At 38.0% G+C, this 16,691-nt stretch overlaps 1 protein-coding gene across 3 annotated transcripts in view; it reads left to right on the forward strand.

Moving 5' to 3' along the window:
- nfixb (nuclear factor I/Xb) overlaps window positions 1-16,691 on the forward strand; it is a 133,655-nt gene that overhangs the window by 18,316 nt on the left and 98,648 nt on the right. For 2 of the 3 annotated variants that reach the window (XM_088436028.1, XM_088436027.1), the window contains exon 2: window positions 565-600. The exons of the other annotated variant lie outside the window; for it this stretch is intronic. In XM_088436028.1, the coding sequence (XP_088292154.1) occupies window positions 565-600 (36 nt within the window). The remainder of the gene's footprint in view (window positions 1-564; window positions 601-16,691) is intronic. 3 annotated transcript variants of the gene reach the window in all.

Raw genomic sequence — 16,691 nt, forward strand, 5'->3', positions numbered from 1 at the left:
TTCAGAGGCGTATTGTTTCTCCGAATAACTTCATACCTACGTTGGACGTTGCCTGAAAACAATGTGTGATATTTCTCGGAACTATAAATTTCCCTGACTGCTTATACACACACACACACACACACACACACACACACATACGCACGCTGAGACTTTTCCTACAATATTGTTTGCAGACAGACAACACATTTTGTCAATCTAATTTCTGTTAATCGTCAAAGAAAACCCAAACTCAGATGTGGAATATTGCGGTAGTCCACTAAAGATGAATGATTAACAATCGTGAATGATTGCTGAACAGCCGGGCACGTGCTGAGCCGTGGTCTGTGGAAGCAAAGTGTGTGTGTGTGTGTGTGTGTGTGTTCCTTTTCAAAATCTCCTCTTAGTTAAAAAAAAAAAAAAATGTGTTCCTTGTAGGCCAGAATGCGACCACACTTTGCAAAGCTTGTGATGTTTTGACTGGTGCGAACATTTTTAACTTATTCCTTCCCTCTGCCCTCTCTGCCCGCCTGGACGCTGACCCCCCTGCTCTCCTCGTCTCTTAACACCCTCTCAACACTAAAGTATTACCCTACTCACCTTCTAAACAATGCCCTAGTGGTAAGTCCTGTCCCTATTTATTCAGCAATAGTCTTTTCATATTTTTTTTTTAAGTATATGTTTTTTGTGTGTGATCATCTTTAGGGACATGCTGACCCGGAGCACAAATGATAGGCTCATGCACAATAGCGCTAACGTTTTGTCTAGATTTTCTTGAAGCTGTGTTATTGTATGGCGTTTGTTGCTATTTCGCCTCAGAAAAGAGTCCAGATAGTAGAACGGTCGTAGCTTTTCCATAAAGACGGAGTTAATTGTTCTAAGCTATGCAAAAGTAACCTTAGCTCTGTAAGATGAGGAGAAAACTCGGTGAAAATGAAAGAATAAAGCACTAGGCAATTTGGAACAGTAATAATGCCTTTTTTATAGCACTGCATTGCATTATATTATATGTTGTCTTGGGAAAACATAATTTCCTATGTTAAAGCAAAATGTTTTTTTTTTTTAATGTATTGGTCTTAAATTTTCATCCAGGCTATCTTATTTTAAAAGTTAAGTTCACATGTGCTTATTTATTAGATCGGTGGTTCTCAAATGGGGGTAATAGTGGTTTTAGGGGTACTTGAAGGAACTTCAGGGGGTACTTGTGGTTTTAAATAAAACCAACAAACAAACATGCAAAAATCTTTTAAAATTATTGAATTAACTAATCAGGAAAGTATAAGTTCATAAAACAAATGTTATGTTCAGTAGGTTATTTAATTTCATTATTTTAAAAACCCAGATTCTGCCCTGTACTAGGATGGTTCGGTCCAGCTTATGTGCCGCCTCTCGTTACCTGTCAAGTTAATGATTTGTTTTTGTGAACACATCTCTACTATGATCCCATTGGTTGAATATTTTTTCTGAAGTATTTTTTTCTTAATTATTTCTGAGAACAGGTCGAACACTTAATGTGGATTTTTTTTTTTGGGGGGGGAGGGGGAATATTCAATAATGATTAAGTTAATTATGTATTTTTGTGACAAATTTATTAAATGAATGATGTATTTTTGTGAACAGATCTCTATTGTCATCCTGAAACAGGACGGTTTATGTTTCATATTTTTCTGTGCACGAACATTTATATATAATTAGTTTTTTAGAACAGTTCTGACACTTTACATGCTTTATTTTTTGCGGAAAATTTATTTTTAATAATGAATCTATTTCTTTTGGAGAACTTAGCATGATGATAGCATGATTTAAGTTTTTTTTTTTTTTTGTTTTACCTAAAAATGATTTGCATTAGTTAAGGGGTACTTGGCTGAAAACATATTTCACAGGGGGTACATCTCTGAAAAAAGGTTGAGAACCACTGCATTAAATCCTCCCAAACTTTACACTTTTTAACTTATTAGCGCATCTCATCATATCGTGCGACTTTAGTGTATGCACTTTAAATATTTACAGTATATATAATGAGATGACTGATTGCTTGGTGGTAGCAGTCTAGTGCAAACACTTGCATGTTGCTCCAAGAGGATGTATTGTATTTTTGTTCCATCCCCAGCAGACGTTATCACCCTTTTAGAGAGCAATGTTGTGAAAGAAAACAGAAAAACATTATTCGGCATGGCAAGCCTGAGAACGCATGGGAAAACATAGCTTACTAATGATTTAAAGGGGAAGTCAAGTCAAAAATGTTCTTGATCATATGCTCCTTGTACCCTTGTCCAAACAAGGCATTTTGGAATAGGAATTAAGCAGCAAAAGGTGCTATAATGTTTTGTTTTTTTTTCAAAATGGACGCCTCGTGAGATGGATAAAAACCTGTGAATTTTGCTGCTGAATTGTTATTCCACAAGAGCAATATTAATCAGAATGTCGGGTTTAACTAATGTGGCTGCGAATTATTGTGAAGACCTTTTTTGAGTTGACTTTTTCTTTAAGGGGAATATAATCACAATTTGTTTTCACATGTGCTGAGGCGGCGTCAAATACGTCTTTTCTGGTTAGACCTGGAAAATAAGTTAAAAGATCTCTAGTCATATTCAAAGTGGTGGAATAGAGCTATTTTTGAAGTATTTTGTTTTCTCAGATATACAGTAAGTGGATCAGCTTCGTTTCATGTTCCTGCTCCGAACGCACAAGGTCGTTTTTGTGGAAGGTTTTATGGTTCCGAATAAAACGCCTGCACACACCTAGAAAAAGCTTTTCATGAAACACACTCTTTACACCTTTGCTGCCAGTTTCCAGCCTTGCTTAAAAATAGTCTTTGCTGGAAAATATCGTTAGTTTCATTTTTAAATGCATCATTAGCTGCTGGCTTGAGTCGTGCATAAGTTTTGACTCGCGAATCGAGAATTTTTGGACACTAAAAACAATGAAGTAGGTGTGTTTTTGATTGACAGGTAGGCTGATCTGTTTGGAACCAACTTTCAAGATTCTATTCTCATTTTAGGATTCAGAAGTTTGGTGTATTTTTATCTTTGAATTCTGCCTGTTTAAGGCAATCATGTATTTTAATGGGAATAATTCACAAACACATTTATGGGACAAATGTTACGCATCTATGAGTAGGAAAGTTCTCAAGAAATTATTTTAATATTAGTTGATAAAAAGTTAGACAACTCTTCTGTGTGGCATTATTCTTTTTTTTTTAAATAATGGAGGCGGGAGTTAAAAAAATAAGAGGGTAAGTTGACAAAAATATACAAAAATTACAAACAAATTTCTAGTTTGTGTAATACTATCTGCCATGCTTTTGGAATTTTGCTTATTGCATTACAAATACAACTCAAAATCAGGACTCAGTTTGATCAACTCCAAACACTGCCTGATTTAAAAAAAAAAAAAACCTTTATAATCATCAGAATAATGTGACTATAAATAGATGTACAATCTATTCTGAGGCTGTATGTTGGAAAAAAAAATACTCAAAGCTATAAACTGATTTGTGCATTAAAAAAAATGTTTCATATTGTTTTTTCTCAGGACTATATATATATATATATATATATATATATATATATATATATATATATATATATATATATAGTTAGGTGACTGAAAACATAAGTGACGGTTTACCACTTTTTGCCAGTTATTAAAAATAATTTACTGCCGAAGCAGCCGAAATACTGTCAAAACTCACTCGTGTACATATTGTGCATAGTTTGAACTAACAACATTGGAACCGTGGAATGCTGACGGATAAAATTTGATGAATGAGCATACAATGACATATGCATATTCATGTTCCTCTGATAAATGTCACATTTGTAATATGGATTTTCTGCTGGCGAGGGAGGCCCGATCGGGTGGGATTTATGGCAATGGTTTGCAAAGGATCGCATCAAATCAAAGGTGAGCTTTTGGCAAGCGGCGATATAGATTTGAATGAAGTCGCACGTAGTTCTTATCTGGCGCCGCACACAGAGGCGGAACCCACTAATTCAATATCAGCACAGCTGTCCCAGCATCCATGGAGAATGGATTCTTACCGCTATTGCCACAGGAGGCCCCGGCCAATAGGAACGGGAGCAAATCCAGAGTTGCGCGCTTGTGACTGAGAATCGTTAGTTTTACGCTAGTGTGTTGCTGTGCGCGTGTGAGATTTTTTTTTTTTTGATGTGTCCCTTTCTCTTCAGTACCGTCACCTCTGTCTTGGATTAGTCTTTGGCAAAACCCCGTCGCTGCCCACAGGCCCAGTGAGATTCCGCGGCGGGTGATATGTTATGCCGTCGCTACGGCAACCGAACACACAGGCAAATGCGAAATTGCATAATTGAGCGACCGTATACGAGAAAATAGTTAGCGTACGCAATATGGCGAGAGTGAAAAGAGGGGGCGTCAGCTCACACGCCGCCTCCGCAAGGCGGCCCAGCACCAGAAAATAGAAATTCGGCGGTGAATATTTGAGCGCTTCGTCATAACTGAGCTACAGCCGCCAGTACAGGATGTTCTTTCCTCAGATTTTGAATCATAAATCTAAATAACAGTGCAGCCATTATGCGCGTATTTGGAGCGCCGGGACGTCCAATCCGACGGGGCGACTGAGGACAAGGTGCTGGTGGCGACGCACACGTGCTGTTTATGACGGATGGAATCCTCCCTGCTTGTGTGAAAGAGGGAAGGGCCGCTTGGAGTCGTGACAAATACGGTTCGCCGCGGGGCGCGCGCTCCTATTTCAGCGCCGAACCCGCAACCGTCCCAGCTCGTCTGAGGCTTCGCTTTTTCTTCTTTTGTTTACCTATTGTATTTTTAACACCGGATTGGAATAAATGTGTCATTTTCTCCGGCTTGATAGATTGTCCGAAGAGAAAGTGAGAATTGCGTCGCGAGAAATTTTGAGAGCTGCGAGACGACGACGCCTCCAAAGAAATTCATAAGGACAGGAAAACGTGTTTTTGTCTTCGTCCACATTACTGATGCTTGTTGAAATGAAGAAAGTGACAATTCAAAGGCCTGTATCAGTATTTTCAGTTTTCCAAATATGCATTTAAATGATTAAATCTACCTTTGGCCAATCAGAAATGGAATTTCTTTTCAAATATGAGTGTTTTTGGTGCTTGACTTTCATACCAGGAAGTGAAACGGCTTGTTCCCTGAAACCCCGCCTCTCACTGTGTGACTGCCCCGCCCCCTCAGCAGACCGCCTTGACAAAAAAAAAAAAGTAATCGGTGATCAGTAATGGGAGTCAGAGGCAGAAGAAGCTCGAAACAGGCGTTTTACTGACATAATAAATGATAATGATAATAATATTGAAGGAAACGTTGCTGTTTACTTGGCCTTTGTTGTGCAAAATCTCTCCTCCCCAACCCGGAATGAAAATGAAAATAAAAAAGGGGACCGTAATTCGCATATATAAGGCGCGTCTGTGTATAAGACGCAGCCTTCATTTGGGGGTCAAATTCTGGTATTTTTCATGCTACCGTGTATAATATGCACCAACACTTGCAATGCAAAAACTATAGAAAAAAAAAAGAATAAATCTCATCGTTTGGAAACCCTTTATATTTTCTTGTATTTAGATCCGTAAGTTATATATTTGTTACGCGTTAGGTGTGTTTCAGATTTCCCATATGATGAGTGATCAGTGAACGCCTCGAAATACACATTTGCTCATAATTGTGAATGAGCAACAGGAAAGTTAAAGTTCCTGTGCGTGTACTCAAGTTTGCTGATTTGCGTATTGAATCTTGTCCACGTCCGCAAGTTATAATATCAAATGTGATTTGTTTTCAGAATGATTCCTGGGAAGCAAAACCCGGCCAACCACGCAGTGTGCAGTTAGCCTTAAATGTAAATTTTATGAAATCATTGTGACATTAAAAAAATGTTACATTGTGTTAATGACAGCCTGGAAAATGCTAGCGAGCGTGCTTTTGTTCTCGCATTGAGCACATTTGAACAAAAGCCAGTATCAACAGAAGGAACAAATGTTGACAGTAATTCACCCTCTGCGCTTTCTTTAATCAGTCACATTTTTGACAAACTGAATATAATTGAATTTTAAAGATCTTTTTTTTTCCCCCCCTCACGATAAAGACAAAGGTTTGACTGTGCGTAACTGGGAGCGTGCCGCATTGGTCCGCCGCAGGTCGACTCAATCGGATGGAGTTTTTGTTCCAAATCGATGGCGGCCCATCAAGGTCACTTCAGTGTGGGCAAACGGGGCATGTTGTCTGGCCTAGCCTGGCCCGGCCCGGCCCGGCCCGGCCTGCCTGTCTGACCTATATCTCCCTGCAACAGCTAAATATATACAGTAGAACCCTTCATTACAAAGCTTCCAGATTAATCTGGATGAAATCTGAGCCGTATTCGTCTCCGCTGCCGCTGCTTTCGCTTCAAACATTTTGACTAGGCTCACTTTGTCTACGCGCTCAAACTAAATGATTGTGAGGTTTCCATGGGCGCTAACCTGACTGTTGGGGTGACCGGACGTACCCGTTTAACTGGGACATTCCCGCTTTTGAGCAAGTGTAGTAGTGCACCATTATTTACTTGTCACTTGGTTAAAATACTCCTAGAATGATGTGGAAGAAAATGACCTAAAAATGATCAAAATACTACAAAAAGTTAAATTCATTTACAGAAAAACGATATTCCATGAGGAAACTTGAAAGTAGAGCTGCCTGTTAGCTGATAGCTCAATAACTTCCTGTTCTCCTTCTTTTTCATCTTCGTCTTCTTGACCAGCAGACTAGGAAGGTTTCACGTTTGACTACCTTCCACCGGTTGAAATTTGCACACCTAAAACCGAGTAACGACAAACTATAATATTTATTTATATTTATTAGTCGACTTGTATATTAAGTTGATGGACCCTACTTGGTCAACATTTTTCTCAGCTATAATTCAATGCACCAAACAGCGTTCACTAGATTGAGTACATTGCAGGGCATAATGGTTAGTGCCACTTGTTTTGCACTGTTGCACGTCAGATAATATCTAGCATTAACTAAAGTAGTAATGCGACCACTGGCTTTAACATTTTAACAGTTCTTTGTGGGGAATTTATTGCATATTTGATTTTGAGTGAAATTATAGTGTTCGTGGTTTGAATTTAGAAAACATGATCACTAGTAATAAAGGACTGAATGCAGTAAAGTTTCCATTTGAACTCAGAACATATTATGTTTCTAATAGACTGCGGCATGGATAGTAAAAAATATAAAAACAAAACAAAAAAAATAACGATTACAGGTTGTCCTCGTTATTTTAAACAAGCTGGTCTGTAATCGATTACGGGGCAACCTTTAACTTTCAACCGGTTTCCATGGACAAGACAACATTGGAATGAAGATGTTTATCTGTTATATATATATATATATATATATATATATATATATATATACATATATATATATATAGGTGGGAGTGGTGGAATCAGTTATGTAGTAAAGGCTTTTGTTAACTAAGGTTGTACTACATTATTTTTATTAAAAGAAGCAAGCAGACTGAACCAACGTCCGAATCCATCCATTTTCTCAAACAAGGGAATTAAGATGTGATTTATTCATGTTAAGGATTCATCAAGTCCTCCGGTTTGTTTTGTTTACTTACCTGTGTTGTCTTACTATGAAATATTTGCTTTTAATCTGGAAGGCTGCGTTGTAGTTCCTGTTTATATTCTCCGGTCGTCATTTAGCTTTTAGCGTTGTTCGTGGTAGCCAAGATCGTTACCTTCTTGGTTTCAAGAAACCGACCCAAAGTTTGAGTCCATCCATGTTCACATGCGAGGCTCTGAGATGACATTTATTCCGTGCTGCTTGAAGCGCATGTACGCCATTGGATTTCTCGCCGCGCACCTGGCGAAACCCGCAGAGACAGTTGCAATCATTTTTGTGCCTTAGATTAGGAAGTCATTGCAGGATGACATAACGCGTTGAAGCCACCAATTAATGTCAAAGCCTTCATCATCTTTTCACCACGTCTTTGGCTCCAAGTTGAAGTTGAGGTTACAGAAAGAGGCATTGATTGGCTCGCTGATTGCGTTTCGACTTTCCAGAAGTTTTCATCATCATCCTGCATTACCTCATATGTCCGTTCCAAAACAACAGCCCAGGGTGCAGGGCTTTTAATGTGCGCTGCAGAGAAACATTGACTTGTCGTCTAATGACGCTTGCAGCTGTTTATTCATGTTTCCGAAAGCAGTGGTTCTTTTTTTAGTGATATGTGATTTAGCAAAGCACCCCTTAACCAGTGCAAAGTATTTTTGGGTTTAAGAAAAAAAAAAGACTGAAAACATGCCATAAGTGTCTGATTTATGAAACTTAAGAACCTATCAAACTTTCAACAAAAAATAGACCTGTTCTCAGAAAAAAATAACTTATTTATTAATAAATATTTATCCACAAAAAAATAATCACCAAAGTGACAACCTGTTTCTCAAAAATAAATAATTATAAATAAATATTTGTCCAGAGAAAAATTTTAAACATATACCATCCTCATTTGAGATTACAGTAGAAGGTCACAAAAATAAATCATTAATTTAATAATCAATAAATATTTGTCAGCAGAAAATAATCAACATAGAGTGTCAGCCCTGTTCTCAAATTAAAAATAAATATTTGCCCAGAGGAAAATATTGGACACAAAGTGTTCTTGTTTGGGATTAAAGTAGAGGTCTGTTCAGAAAAATAAATAATTAAATTAATTATAAATATTATATTATAAATATTATAATATATAATAATAATATAATATAAATATTATAAATATTTATAATACTTATAAATATTTGTCCCCCAAAAAAATCAACGTTGCTCGACCTGTTATCAAAAAGAAATAATTATAACTAAATATTTGCCCACAGAATAATATTCAACTTATTATATCCTCTTTTGGGATCATAGTAGAGATCACAAAACAAATAAAAAAATCAATAAATTCACAAAAATATATCATGAACATGACAGGTAACGAGGGGTGGCACGCGACAGGATGGGTCAAACCATTCTAGTTAGGAGAAAAAACTGGGACTAACCTACTGGAAATAAAACTTGTTTTATGAACTTATATTTTCCCGAAACATTATTTTTGTTTTGCTTGTTTCATTTCAAATCTCGAGTACCCTCTGGAGTTCCTTCAAGTACCCCCATTTTCGAACCACCGTCCCAAACTCTTAATATGAACTTTTCTTTCACCAAGAATCTGACTGAAACTCGGCATTTATTGGGTTAACGTATGAAGGAAAATCTTTTCCTGTCTTGGGGGCGGGTGGAGGAACGTTGACGCTTGGAGGCTTATGAACCCGCAAGTCAAACAGTAATGAAAACAGTTGTGACCTGATTTTGAGAGCTGGGAAACAAGACGCAAAGTGGCTAGGAAAGAGCTTTTTTTTGTTGTTTTTTTTGCTAGGCAAAATGGAGGACAAAGAACAACGTGCAAAACTCTTTCTTTTGCCTTCTTGGGCTGGACGCTTTCCCATTTTCTCCACGTTACCTTTTTGCTCCGAGTATCTAAAAGGGTCACCCGTCCGGTCGGGACTAGCTGTCACCCAGGGGAACTAAGTGCTCGCTCGCGCTAGCTCTCTGGAGCAGGAAGCTGGCGTAGGGCCAAGGGTGGAAAATCTATACTGTGTTGCATAATATAACATATCTTTACCTCAGATGAACCCTGAGGAAACCTGGCAGCTGCCGGACCTTTTGCACTGTTAAATCACGATGTCTGCGGGAGCGTGTGCGTCGGGCATTTTGGGTGTTCGTTTTATGGTTCATGTGACTTGCCAAATAGACCCTTGTTTTGTTTTTGTTTTTTTTTGAAGGATCAGAGTGAGAGTTGTGTGAAGGAGGCCAAGGAGGGTTATACTCAAACACAACTCTGCGGCTTCTCCCTTTGGCTCTGGCAGCCAGTAACTACTATCCTCCTCCAGCGGCACCATACGCCGGGCTCCGGTTCAGATATAAAGTTTCTGCTCCGTTTAGGCCCGAAGAAACGGCTCCAAGATTTGTGGAAAGTCCTATCTTTCAATGGAAATTTCACTGAAGATTTGGCAGTAGCGTCGAGATCAAAAACAAAGATTGATCAGATTTATCTCTATCTTGAGAGTCTTCGCTTGATTACGAGAGTTCATAAATTTGCCTCGGTTCCTGCTGTCGTCTACTGGCTCCCCATATTTATGTGCATATGAGCTTCCAAAAATGAATGTCCTCAAATGGTAGAATTTGGGCTTCAACTAGGGCTGCGCATTTCATCGAATTTTAATCGCGGTCACGATATTGGCTGGGACGATTAGTTAAGATGATCTTCAGCAAGATTTAAAAAGGCGACACTACATTTCAAATCAAGCGCTATGTCATCCTACCACCAGGGGGCAATGTTTCCCACATGTTTGCATGACGAAAGCCTCTGCTTTTTCACCCTAACATATTATTTACCAGTGTGAAATGGCGTTGAGTTTCTCACCTGATTTCTAATGTTTACGGTGCTAGCTGTCCACCGAGACCGAAAATTGGAATACACTTGGTTTGAAATGACCGAAAATGACATTTTGACTGCGAATTGAGTAAAATTTGCTTACAAATCAATAATGTGCTTAATTCTAGGTAGGGTTAATTTTTATTCATTGGTTAGCATTCAGAAAATTAGCTGTGTTGCCCTGTGTGCCAAGTTTTTGCCTTGTCTAGTGAATTTGTTTTATTTATTATTTACTTTCTTTATTTGTTTTACTTGATTACTATTATTCAATATCAAGCCTAGAAGCCTTGTTTATATACTGCTTGTTTAAATCAAAAGGGCAATAAATTAGACATTTTTAACTTAGATGGGTAATTGTGATTAATAATTGTGGTTTCAAGATTGACCAAAATAATTGGGATTCTTTTGGACAAAATCGTGCAGCCTTAGCTTCAAACAAAATGCCTCAAATGTCACTCTTTTCTATGCCCGGTAAAATGCCATCATACGCGAAAATAACATTCTACTCAGGGAAACATGAATCCATTTTGCATTTTTCTTTCTCGTTTATTGGGAAATATTTTCAGTATCAAATATTTAAGCAGACCATAGAAACTGAATTGTGTTTTTATGCCAGACAGAAATACACTGAACTAGCCATGCCAATTCTTTTATTTTTTTTCCTTTGACGGAAAACATTTGAGTTTGACATTAAAAAATGACCAAGGGCAAGAGCTCAGCAGTTCATCTTTTATTTCCAGGTTCTGAATCTGTGACTCAAACCATCAGTTTTCAAATGAGAGGGTATATGAAAGTCTTTCAGGTTGTACCTGCGAATGCCATGACAGAGAACAGTGCATTTTTCTTTTCAAAATAAGAGCAGATTAATTGGAATATGAGGAATTACCCAACCCTTTGCTAAACTGTGTTATAGTGACTCCTGGAAAACTTTAAATGCTTTTCTTGTGTTTATATTTCACAGAAATGTTTCAAAGTATTTTGAAAAAAATTGAATTTTTTTTACTGGTTAAACCTAAAAAAAGAAGATTTCTAAGAATGAAAATGGAGCAATTACAAGGTTGAGATTAGATAGAAAATCAACCAGAGCCATTGCATAAACATTGACCATAGCCAGTGCCACCATTTAGAATTTACTGAAGAACGAAACAAACAAACAAACACAAATACCGGTGAGCATACAAAACTTTCTGCCAAAACAACAAAGACATTGAAGGTGGCATGGCCTTGTAAATCTCAAAACTTAAACCCCGTGGAGCTTGGCTTTTACCTGCTCAAACGAGTACCCATCCAAAACAAGCGCTTTGACGAGAGCTTGCCAAAGCATCGCAAATAAAAGGCAAAAGCTTTATTGATGCCAGCGGCTCATAGATGCAAAAAAGAATTTCAGATTCAAGTCAATCAAGTTCTCTATTTGAAGTTCAGCTGTTCCAATACTTTTGTTCACCTAAAAGGAGTAGATTCCAACTCATGACCTTGATGATCGCGCCGTGAGCCAATCACGTGTCTTGTAGGAGTGCCCATCCCCCTACGATGTGTATGAGTGTCCAACAAGAGATTTTTTTAAATTGCAACTGCTCTTATTTTGAAAAGAAAATTGCACTGTTCCCTGTCCTATATTGTTTTATACTTTGGAGGTCCCACTATTCTCAGAATAATATTCCTGTTAAATGTGGATACGGAAAAAAATGCGAGGACGCGTGGTTGGTGGTCGAACAAACGTCAAGCCGCTGTCAGTCTCGTCTGCCGCCACATCTTGAGATCAAATCCCAGTGAAACACAAACTGGGCTAATGACGGTCATCATCTGGAATAAGCGCAATCATCATCAACCACCTGTGGAAATCGCTCTCAAAGTTGTCGGTCGCAGTTGCATACATGTAACCCAGTCGTCGCTTTTGGTTTTTGTCTTGTTTTTTTTCCCCCCACACCTGAATAAAACTATTTGGGAGGAAGGAAAAGTTGAGAGTGGTGCGGGGACCACAAATTGACCGTATATTGCAGCCAGGCTTTGGAGATTTATGATGAAAGCGAATAGGGATGTGTGGGCGAGAATTCAAAGGTGCATGTTTTTTTAATACTTGGAGGAGCTGAAGGCCTTGAGAATGGAGTGGAAAAACTCAAAAAAAAAAAAAAGAATGGCTCTGTTATTTCTCTCCCTCTCAGCTCAAAAAAAGATTTAAAAAAAAAAAAGAGGGATTTTGGCGGGAAGGAGCGAGGCACGTTTTTTCATAATCATATTAGACTGGGGTCCACTCTTTTTTTTTTCACCACACAATTAGTTTGATTTACTCTCAATCAATCAGCGCATGACGTGTTTAAACCATTTCAAAGTATTTAAAAAAGACTATGATGCCGTTTGTCTTTTCCCTTTGAAGAGGAGCGTGATTAAAACAGACGATATAAGCATATTGAATTTCCCAGGGGATTGGAAGGAATGCAAATGCATCATAACTTTATTATGCTAGTTTGGAGCAGTTTGTATTGCCAAGCCTGTGGAAACAGGCGACTTAAATTTCCACAAGTTACCTTAAACAATGGTTCTCAATCTTTTTTTTCAGTGATGTACCCCCTATGAAATATTCTTTTCCAGTCCAGTACCCCTTAACCATTTCAAAGTAAAAAAAAAAAAAAAAAAAAAAAAAAAAAAAAAAAGACTTAAAACATGCCATCGGTGTCTCATTTATTGAACTTTAGAACCTTACGAACTTCGTTTGTATTGGTCCACCAAAAAATAATCAACATAAAGTGTCCTCTTTTGGATCATAGAAGAGATATGATATCAAAAAGAAATAACTTAATTATTATTATATATTTGTCCACACAAAAAAATTCAACAGTGTCAGACCTGTTCCTAAAAAGAAATAATCATGAATAAATATTTGTTCGCAGAAAAATACTAAGCATAAACTGTCCTCTTTTGGGATTTCAGTATAGGTCTGGTCACAAAAAATAAATTATTAATAAATAATCGTCCATAAAAAAATAATCAACATAATGTGTTAGACTCGTTCTCAAAAATACAAAATTATAATTAAATATTTGTCCACAGAAAAATGTTAAACATAAACTCTTTTGGAGTACAGTAGAAATCTGTTCACAAAAATAAATCATTAAAGCTGTAGTTATTAATTCATATATGTCCACAAAAATTAATCAACCTAAAGTGTCAGACCTGTTCTGAAAAAGAAATAAATATGTGTCGGTAGAAAAATATTCAACTTAAAGTGTCCTCTTTTGGGATCATAGTAGAGATGATAAATCATGATCTTGACAGGTAACGAGTGGTGGCACAAAATGACAAATTGAGTCCAACCATTCTAGTATGGGGGAACATCTGAGTTTTAAAAAAAATTCAAATACAATTAAATAACCTACCAAACAAAAAATGTGTTTACATTTAATTACTTCAATAACTATTTTTAAAGGATTTTTGCATTTATTTAAAATCTCGAGTACCCCCTGGAGTTCATTCAAGAACCTCCAGGTGTACTCCCACTGACCTAAAAGAACCCTCGGTCCTGCAAAAATACAGAATCACAGAACAGCAAAAACACAAAAGAATACCTGACACTATATTTGACATTTCATTTTGCTGGATTAAAAGCCATATTTTAACCAGCGCCAAAACACATTTCTGCCTTTTTTATTTGCGTGTGTGGATGTGTGCCCGAGTCTGCAGCACCCGTTTGGCATTTTAGTTGTGAGGGACGTATGTTGCTGGTGGGATTTTGGCCCGCACAATCCCTCCTCTGTTAAAACAATGCAGCAGTTGTCCTCTCTAACCTAATTACTCCCTCCAGGGGGAGAGAGGCAACAGAACCAAATCCCAGAGTTTGGAGCTCTGATCTGGGCCCTTGTGCAAGTAAAAGCCTTATTCACGTTTTTCTTGCCTTTATGTACAAGCACACACTTGGACATTTTCGCAGATGTTCCATTCAACTGGTATAGATGTTGAATACGCTCTTAAATGTAGTCTGATTATTTTACCGTATGCGATTATCATAAAATTGAAGCGGACACCAGGTACTAAAACCGTTTTAATGAATGTACCGTTTTTCTCGGATATAAGCCGCACCGGTATATAAGCCGCAGCAGCAAAGTGTGAACAAAAAAAAAAAAAAAAAAAGATTTTTGTCACGGATAAGCCGCACTGGACTATAAGCCGCTGGGAATAACATGAGATATTTACGCAAAAAGATGTTGCATGGAAGTTTATATATATTTTTTTTTTATTTATTTTTTTTGTAATTGTCTGCCAAAAGCAACATCCTCTCATGCATGTTTATAGAAAATGGATGGATATTTTCAACACTAACAGAATACTGTTAGTTAACTAGCAGTTCAAAATCACTACTTCTATAGCATTTTTTTTTTTATAGCTTTTTTTCATCTCCTTTTGTTTGATAGATTATTTTAGTGAACATAAAAACACATCACGCATAATTCATATATATATAATCATAAATATGTAAATAAAATCATATATCCTGTGTACTGTGTATAAAATTTACAGGTCACGAATTTACCCAAAATTTTATACATTCCCTCATTCGATATTTTTTTTTAATAATATATTTTTAAAACTCTTCTTGAGCACAGCCATTGATTCACATCTTTTCAGTTCTATTTCATAGTCGTTCCATAAATTGAAACCTCGAACAGAAACGCACATTTGCTTGCTGGTGGCTATCAAAAAAACAAACAGATAAGCCGCACTGGACTATAAGCCGCAGGGCTCAAATCACGAGAAAAAAGTCGCGTCATACAGTCCAAAAAATACGGTAAACGTATCTCAGTTTGCAATGACACCCTTTCTTTGTATTTCCTTCTTCTCTTCCTTTCATTTCATTTCCCTCTGGCCTCAACCAGGGCTCGTACAGACACATGCAACCACACCTCTGTTAAATATTTGCCCCTGGTTGGTGTTTTGTATACCCGTGAAGAGAAGGGACGTGAGCTAAAGGCCTACAGGCTTCACATTTGGTTCCTTGCTTTTTTCAAACTCCGCACAGCCCTAACCTGAGATACTCAGCCGATTTAATTAGCAGCCATCCGGTGGTTGAAACACGCCTCGGATAGGACGGCGACCTAAAACAGGAAGTCGCGCGGCGGCTTGCGCACGACGCGGAGGGTTGCGAGTCGGAGAAGCATTTGCATAAAGGGCAGGGCGGCATGCCCGATGGTGGAAGAGGTTGGCAACACGCCTTTCAGACTGGCAAAGAGGAAAGGCTGCAGAGACAGACAGAAAAAGAGGGGGTGTAGTCAATAGTGCATCCCTTGTTCCGAGAGAGGAGGTCCCTCGTTGTTGGCAGGAGCGCAGCCCTAAATCTCTAGTTTGATTGTGTGCTAGATTGTCCCTTTATTTGTCTGATTGCAAAGCGTTCAACGCGGCATTAGCGAAGGGCTTTATTTTCCTGCTGCTTTTATTCAGACAAGAGATTTCCCGTCTCTCAGCTTGGGCCGCCATTGTCGTTTCGCATACGTCTCCGCTTTTATGCTTTTTTTGAAGAACTTCCTAGTCTCTCCCCTGGATCCAATCTGGTCTCGGGGTTAACAAAATCATTTGATTGCCCTATATTCAAATGTGTTTTCAACAATTTACAATTCGCCAGAGATGTGTGGATAATTATAGGCCCCAAAAAGAGGCAGGCCAATCATTAGCGCGTGCAAATGTATACGTTGTGTTTGTCCAAATGCGCCGTCTGTGCAGATTTGATGGTGGCCCGTATGCATATTCCGTTTGGATTTATTCTCCACAGTGTTATGTTTTCCACGCCCCAGTGTAACATTCGTCCTAACCCTATAGTCAGGGCTAAACGATTTTCTAAAGTGAATCTTTGCATTTTTTTTTCTTTTACTATACTGTTAACTATGCATTTTTTCTCGTAGGATTGATCAAAATTCATGATTGTTCTTCGCTGAACCTTTTGACGTTCTAACAGCTCGGATTATAATTTTCAGACCGAAATCGTGAGCTCAGACGACCCGATTTTGAGATGGTCAAAGCTATGTTATTTTAAGGGGCTTCTATTGCTGTTCAATAGAATACAATTCACACAAATCAATTCCAAGTTAGTTAAAAAAAGAAATCAATCCGTCCATGTCACTTTCTCGCTCATACACATACAAGCGATTTGTTTTATGGCCGCTCTGCAAACGACAACACTCTGCGCTAAACTAGCTTGCGCCGCACCGGCACTGACTTCATATATGTCCGATGTGCCGTATTTTCCGCGCTATAAGGC

The sequence above is a fragment of the Hippichthys cyanospilos genome, chromosome 16 (genome assembly GCF_059441005.1).
Source record: "Hippichthys cyanospilos isolate Australia breed blue-spotted pipefish chromosome 16, RoL_Hcya_1.0, whole genome shotgun sequence".
Lineage (NCBI taxonomy): Eukaryota > Metazoa > Chordata > Actinopteri > Syngnathiformes > Syngnathidae > Hippichthys > Hippichthys cyanospilos.